The sequence below is a fragment of the Amblyraja radiata genome, chromosome 15 (genome assembly GCF_010909765.2).
Source record: "Amblyraja radiata isolate CabotCenter1 chromosome 15, sAmbRad1.1.pri, whole genome shotgun sequence".
Taxonomy (NCBI): Eukaryota; Metazoa; Chordata; class Chondrichthyes; order Rajiformes; family Rajidae; genus Amblyraja; species Amblyraja radiata.
The window spans coordinates 38,079,451-38,087,047 of NC_045970.1; the positions used below are offsets into that span (position 1 = coordinate 38,079,451).

Here is a 7,597-nt window from a genome sequence, read left to right on the forward strand (position 1 = left end):
GGAGAGTGAATGTGTGAGAGTGTTAGTGAGTGGGTGTGAGTAACGGTTTGAGTGGGTGAGTGAATACATATGCACCGTGTGTGTGCACGTTGATCACTAACTGTCATCTTCCTCATTTACCCTCAGGATGAGAACATCATGAAGTCAATGCAGCTTTTTGAGAACGTCATCTAGAGGTGGGAGGTGGAGCGGAGGTCAGGACCGCTTGACCTCTGACTCCTTGCCCTCTGACCTTGGTGGGCCGACCTGGGTCGTCCAACTTCTCCAACCGGGACCCTTCGACTTCTGGCATCGGAACTTGACTTGGCGGTGTGGGGGAGGAGAAGGGTTGGACGTTGCACTGACTCACGGACAGGGAGAGAGGGAGAAGGAGAGAATGAGGCCCTTCTGCGACGGACCTTTTGTATTTTTCACGGACTTGACACGAACTGCTGGAGGACGCGGAGAACCACCGCGGTGGAAACCTCGCGGCGCTACGACTGTGGGGCGTAAAGTGAAGAGGACATAGATCTTCACGGCATGCTACACTATAAGCATCTTTATACAACAATGCCAAGTTGCATGGGGGAAAACGAGAGGGCGGATGACCACCACAGACCAACCCTTCCAACTGGCCCCTTGCTTTGCTGTAAGGAATCCGACCAACAAAACAAAACATCGCTGGTGACTAAATGGCTTCCTTGCTCCATTCAGCTTTGTCGCCTGAGTTTAAACTATAATCACACTGATCTGAAGAAAACCTCACAGAATAATATAGGGAGTGCTTGACTCTGCATCTAATCTGTCACTGGGAGAGTGCGGTGGGACAGCATAAAGGGAACCAGAGGCAACAAAAAAGCTTTTCCCTGTACCTCGGTACACGTGATAATAAACTAATTTGGGCCGATGGGGCGGGCATTGCGAATCTCACAAATATAACCGATGCATTTAGGATTTGGGTTTATGGGGCAGGATATGATCACCCCTGGAGTGTTTAGCAATTTGTGTTTTTATAACAACAATAAGTCATTGAAAAGAGTCAAAGTCTTCTCATGGGAATGTCAACAATTGCTACTTGACAGCGAGCCCAAGAAGGGCTCGTTGACGGAGCTGATCAAACACTTAGTCATAAATATGTTTTTATGGAGTGTATCGAAGGCGGACAGAGAGATTCAGGGAGGGAATTGCCGAGCTTGGGCCGTCGGTGTCAAAGATATGCCGATCAACCACCGAGTCGTGGCAGACGTGACCTTTTAGGGCCCTAGAATGCGAAGAGCACGAAGGTCGTGGGATGAAAGAGGCTACGGTGCTGTCGGGTGCATCTGAATGCGAGGCTGAGAATTCCTCACACGGAATGAGAATTTCTCGTTGAGTATGGGAATTTCACACTTGGATTGAGAATCCTTTGCTCAGAACGACGATTTCTCATTCGGGACGAGAATTCGTCCCATCGAATAGAAATTCCTCCCTCATGGAGTCTGCAGCGTGGAAACAGGCCTTTAAGTCCAACATGCCCACACCGACCCACATGCCCCATCTACACTAGTCCCACCTGCCAGCATTTGGCCCATATACTTCTAGACCTGTCCATGTACAGGACCTGCCTAAATGTTTCTTAAATGTTGTGATAGTATCTGCCTCCAGCAGCTCGTTCCACAATGAGAATTCACACCGGCGATGAGAATTGCCCGCTCAATCCAGAGGAGGTTTACGAGAGTGATCCCGGGGATGATTGGGTTAATGTACGATGAGCGTTTATGACGGAACTGGGCCTGTACTCACTGGAGTTTAAAAAGATGAGGGGGAGATCTCATTGAAACTTACCGAATAGCGAAAGGCCTGGATTTAGTGGATGTGGGGCAGATGTTTCCACTAGTAGGAGAGTCTAGGACCAGAGGGCACAGCCTCAAAATAAAAGGACGTACCTTTAGAATGGAGATGAGTAGGAAGTTCTTTAGTCAGAGGCTGGTGAATCTGTGGAATTCATTGCCAAAAATGGTTGTGGAAACCAAGACGTTTTTAAGGTGGATGATTGACAGATACTTGATTGGTAACAGTGTCTGGGGTTATGGGGAGAAGGCAGGAGAATGGGGTTGAAAGGGAAAGGGTTAGGCAGCCTCTCCGGAGAATAGGTGACTTGGGCAGCTTACAACCCAATGGTATGAACATTGATTTCTCCAATTTCAAGTAAGCCCTATATTCCCTCTCTCTGCACCCCTCCCCCACCCTAGTCGTCCTGCCAGTTCCATATATCCTTTTGTTATCATCTCTTCCACAGCCAACAATGGACCATTGTGGGCTTCACCTTTCCTTGGTCATCGGTACTGGCTCTGATTTGTTCTGAACCTTTTCATTCCTCTAGTTTTCCTCTCCCCTGACTCTATCTGAAGAAGGGTTTTGACCTGAAACGTCACCTATTCCCTTTCTCCAATGATGCTGTCTGACCCGCTGAGTTACTCCAGCAAATTTAATAAGTAGGTTTTCCTTTTTGTAAAGGTACGTTGTTTTATTTTGAGGATGTGCCATCTGGTCCATAATTCTCCCACCGCTGTTAACATCCTCTCGACATCCAAGGTTTCCTAGGTTTAGATTCAGGTTCAGGTCTATCAATGAAAAGCTTTGTTTTGCATGTTATCCAAACAGACCAGATATACAGTACCATGCAATCGGTCCAAACTCAAGTACAATAGGTAGAGCAAAGGGGAAGATACAGAGTGCAGAATATAGTTCTCAGCAATGTGACACATCAGTTCCAGAGACAAAGTCCAATGTCCGCAATGGGAATCGGGTTATGGAAAGACTGTTCAGAAGCCTGATAACAGAGGGGAAGAAGCTGTTCCTGAGTCTAGCGGTGCGCGCTTTCAAGCTTCTGTACCTTCTGCCGGACGGGAGCGGGGAGAATGAATGAATGCTTTATTGTCACATGTGATGAGTCAGCGTTAATTTATTTGCTTGCATACCCAAGGGATGCAAATAGTTGCCACGTAAAGGGCGCTGGTAACATCACAAAGTATACACAGTATCCGCACCAGGAAGGAATGTCCGGGGTGGGTCTTTAATTATCTTGGCTGCTTTTCCGAGGCAGCGTGAAGTGTAGTGTCTGAAGAAGGGTCTCGACCCGAAACGTCACCTACTCCTTCGCTCCATAGATGCTGCCTCACCCGCCGAATTTCTCCAGCATTTTTGTCTCCCTTTGGTTTTTTCAGCATCTGCAGTTTTTTCTTAAACATGAAGTGGAGATGGAGTCATTATTAATGGAAAAGAGACAGGAAGTACTTTGAATATAAAAGGAGCCTCAAGCTTTGAAGTAAATTCCTGCTGTACGTTTAACGGTCTCAGATTTGCTTTCCAACTTTTAGCTTAGTATATGTTCAGTTTGCAGATACAATGCAGAAACAGACCCTTCGGCCCACTGAGATCAGACCGACCAGAGATTACCCTGTATACTAACACCATCCGACACATTATGGACAATTTACAATTTTACCAAAGCCAATATTATATAAAACTGCACGTCTTTTGGAGTGTGGGGGGAAACCGGAGCACCCAAAGAAAACCCACAAGGTCACAGGGAGAAGGTATACTCCCTGTACAGACAGCACCCGTAGTCAGGATCGAACCCGGAGCTCCGGCACTGTAAGGCAGCAACTCTACCGCTGCCCCACTGTGCCGCTCTTTAACTGTTGATGTCAGGTTTGTGCCTTATTTTTGAGCTCCAAGTGTTAGTCTACACTGACTAACATTGCTGCAAGACAACAACAAGGTCAACAGCTTTAGGGTACAAAAAACTCCAAAGTATTGATTTGGCTTGTTTACCAATGTTAACCAACTGACTGCTAAGCCATGCCCTTGCTGTCCACTACAGAATCTGCAAGAAAGGCTCAGGCTTTACTAATCCACACAGCCATCTCTGTGGGAATCCAGTTGTCAACTACTGCAGAAAATTAATTTGAGCGAGAATTTACATTGGCATGCAGCTGCTTTGGGAGCTTCACTCTGTATCTAAGCTCAGTCAAGAACAGGAACCTGTGACCCAATTTGTTCAAAACCAGCCGTTCATCCGAAGAGAGAAAACAATATATCCCAGAGCGAGATCTGGAAAATCGTCCAATCAATCATTCAATGCGACTTAAAAAACAGTGTTGGGAGAGTGGATGGGAGCTTTGCTTTATTTACAAAGTGCGGTCCCTGCTGCCCTGGAAGGGTGTGACGGGACTGTGTAGAGGGAGCTTCACTCTGTATCTCACCCGCACTGCCCTTTGCACAAGTCAGAGGTCAAGGGAAGACCTGCTAGATGTACTGTATATAACATTATGAGAGGCATAGACAGGGTAGACAGCCACAACGTTTTTCCCCCGGGGTGGGATAAACAAACACCAGAGGGCATAGGTTAAACGTGAGAGGGGCAACGTTTAAAGGAGATGTGCAGGGCCATATTTATTTTTTACACAGAGTTGTGGTGGGTGCCTGGAACGCGCGGCTGGGGTGGTGATGGAGGTAGTTATGCTAGAGGCATTAAAATGGGGTTTGGGCAGGAGCATGGATAGGGAGGGATATGGATCACGTGCAGGCAGATAAGAGTTGGTCTTGGCATCATGTTCAGCACAGAAGCTGTACCTGTGCTGTACTGTTCCTTGTTCAATGGCGTTAAATGAGGATACAATCCCAGAGGGATTGGAAAGGTAATTTTGCATCTGTGTGTGTGTTTGTATAATCTATTTAACACTGCCCGCCCTTAATGACTGCGATATCCCTCGATTTATTCCCGCAGCTCCTTGGCATTCCTGAGGCAGCCTCTGTCTCCCCCTCTCAAAGCTCCCGTGGAACTTCCTCACAGCGGGTTTCCCCATACGGACCCCCGAGATCGATTGAGAGCATCGTTCCCCCATGCTTCACCCTCCCACATATTTCCACAGGGAGCTCCCACCCACCCACCCCGAACCCCATATCCCCCCAAACCGAGAAGCTAATGACCGTCAGGGCCCCTGAGGTGCATGCTTGCATGGACAGACACCCACACACTTGCGTGCTCCCCCCCCCCCCACCCTCACCCCCCCCCCCCCCCCCACCCCCACACACACACACACACACACCAATGGCAATAGTGTTCGTCGCTGCCAAGAGTCCACTCATAACTTTGGCCAGGCTGCCACCTCCCCTCGCTAACAGAGGCACAGCCTAGTCTTGTATCAGTTGTTCGTGACAGCATGTTCATCCCCAACCATCTACCGAGATCCACCCCCCTTTGGTTTGTGTTTCTCATCGCTGCACAGAAAAGCCCAGCCATCCAGATCTGTATATTTTGTAAGGAAAACAAATAAATGAAAAATATCACAATTGCTATGAAAACGATCGTTTCCTCTTTATTTCCAACCACCACAGAGATTTACACATTATGTTCATCCATCGCTGAGGGAGTGTCTCGACCTGATACATCGCCTATCCATTATATCCAGAGATGCTGCCTGGCCCGCTGAGTTACTCCAGTACTTTGGGTCTTTTCTTTTTTCTTATTTTCTTCTATCATCGCACTTTAAACTTTAGAGATGCAGCGTGTAAACAGGCCCTTCGGCCCATCAAGTCCGCACCGTCCAGCAATCATCCCGTACACTAAGATTATCCTATACACCAGGGACAATTTACAATTTTACCGAAGCCAATCTGGAAGGCATAAAACGCTGGAGTAACTCAGCGGGACAAAGCAGCATCTCTGGAGAGAAAGAATGGTTGCCGTTTTGGGTTGAGGCCCTTCTTCCTGCACAAACTACAAACCTGTATGTCTTTAGAGTGTGGGAGGAAATCGGAGCACCCGGAGAAAACCCACGCGGTCACAGGGAGAACGTACAAACGCCATACGGACAGCACCCATAGTCAGGATCGAACCTGGGTCTCTGGCGCTGTGAGGCTCTAGCCACTAGCCATTGTCGCCCCTTGAAATGGATGAGATGGAAATTTTAGTTTAGAGATACAGCATAGAAAAAGGCCCTTCGGCCCACCATGTCCACGTCGACCATCGATCACCTGTTCACACCAGTTCTATGTTATTCCACTTTCTCACTCACTCCCTACACTTTGAGAACAATTTAGAGTCCAACCCCGTATGTCTTTGGGATGTGGGAAGAAAGCGGAGCGCCCCTAGAAAACCCACGCGGTCACAGGGAAAACGTGCCAACTCCGTACAGCCAGCACCCGTAGTCAGGATCAAACGCGGGTCTCTGGCGCTGTGTGAGGCGGTAACTCTACCGCTGCGCCATTGTGTGCCGTCCCCAGCACCTGAAGCTTCGGCAATTATTGCCCGCTCCTTCATCCACACTGAGCCTAAGCCCTGCATCTCGTTGCCCCGCCACTGCTCTGCACTTGTGCTGCAGCCATGAAAGAGTTAATCCTTCTTGTTGTTGAGCTGGAGATTGTGCCATCGTGCGCCCCCTGACCTGCGAGATTGTGAAAGCCTGGTTGACAACGTCAGTCCCAGTGGATGTCTGCCAGGGACAGACACAAAGCTGCTCCCACAATGGGGTAAACACATCAATAACTCGCTTTCAACTCATATTTCTCCTGGGCACCTTACAACCCAGCGGTATGAACGTTGAAGTCTCTAATTTCAAGTAACCGCTACATCGCTCCCTCTTTCCCGGTCCCTACCCTAGTTGTCCCACCAGCTCCACCGTTCACATCCCTGCATCACTTCATTCTCACGATTCCTATTACATCTTTACCCCCTCACCTTAAACCTATGTCCTCTGGTTCTCGATTCCCCTTCTCTGGGTAAGAGACTCTGTGCCTTTACCCGATCTATTCCTCTCATGATTTTGTTCGCCTCTGTCAGTTACCCCTCACCTTCCCGCTTTTAGGAATAGAGACATAGCCTGGTCAACCCCGCCCGCCCCATTGCTCAGGCCCTCGGGTCATGGCAACATCCTCGAAAATATTCCCTGCACCCTTTCCAGCTTGACAACATCCTTCCTGTAACACGGTGCCCAAAACTGAACACTGTACTCCAAACATAGCCTCGTAAACATCTTATACAACAGCAACATGACCTCCCAACTGAGTTCGTGAAGGCCAATGTGCCAAAAGCCTTTTTGACCCCCCTATCTACCTGTGGTGCCACATTCAATGAACGATGTGCCTGAACTCCTGGGTCCCTCTGCTCTACAACACTCCCCACCATTCACATTCCTGTCCCTGTTAAGTCTTCCCAAAATATAACACCTCACATTTCAGTATTAAATTCCATCAAACATTCTTCAGCCCACCTGCCCAACCAATCAAGATCATGCTGCAACCTTTGACAACCATCTTCACTATCCACAATATCACCCACTTTAGTGTTATCTGCAAACTTGCTCATTAGTTAGTTTAGTTTATTGACGCTGCATTAGATTGCAACCGAGCCGTTCACAGTGCACAGATAAAGGGAATAACGTGAATGACGCTTAGTGCACTATAAAGTCCACTAAAGTCCGATCAAAGACAATCCGAGGATCTCCAATGAGGTAGATAGTAGTTCAGGACTGCCCTCGCGTTGTGGTAGGATGGTTCAGTTGCCTGATAACTGATGCCTAATCGTGCCCTGTATGCTAAATGAACACAATACTCGAACTCACCAAAGTCTTAT

The 7,597-nt window shown here is 48.2% G+C and overlaps 1 protein-coding gene across 6 annotated transcripts in view; it reads left to right on the plus strand.

Moving 5' to 3' along the window:
* kcnip2 (potassium voltage-gated channel interacting protein 2) overlaps nt 1–1,777 on the plus strand; it is a 211,443-nt gene extending 209,666 nt beyond the window's left edge. For 4 of the 6 annotated variants that reach the window (XM_033034090.1, XM_033034088.1, XM_033034091.1 and 1 more), the window contains one exon: nt 127–382. In XM_033034090.1, coding sequence (XP_032889981.1) covers nt 127–174 — 48 coding nt within the window. In that variant the 3' untranslated portion in view covers nt 175–382. Of the gene's footprint in view, nt 1–126 lie in introns of all 6 variants that reach the window. The other 2 variants (XM_033034087.1, XM_033034092.1) reach the window with 1 other exon arrangement.
* The last annotated feature ends 5,820 nt before the right edge of the window (nt 1,778–7,597 follow it).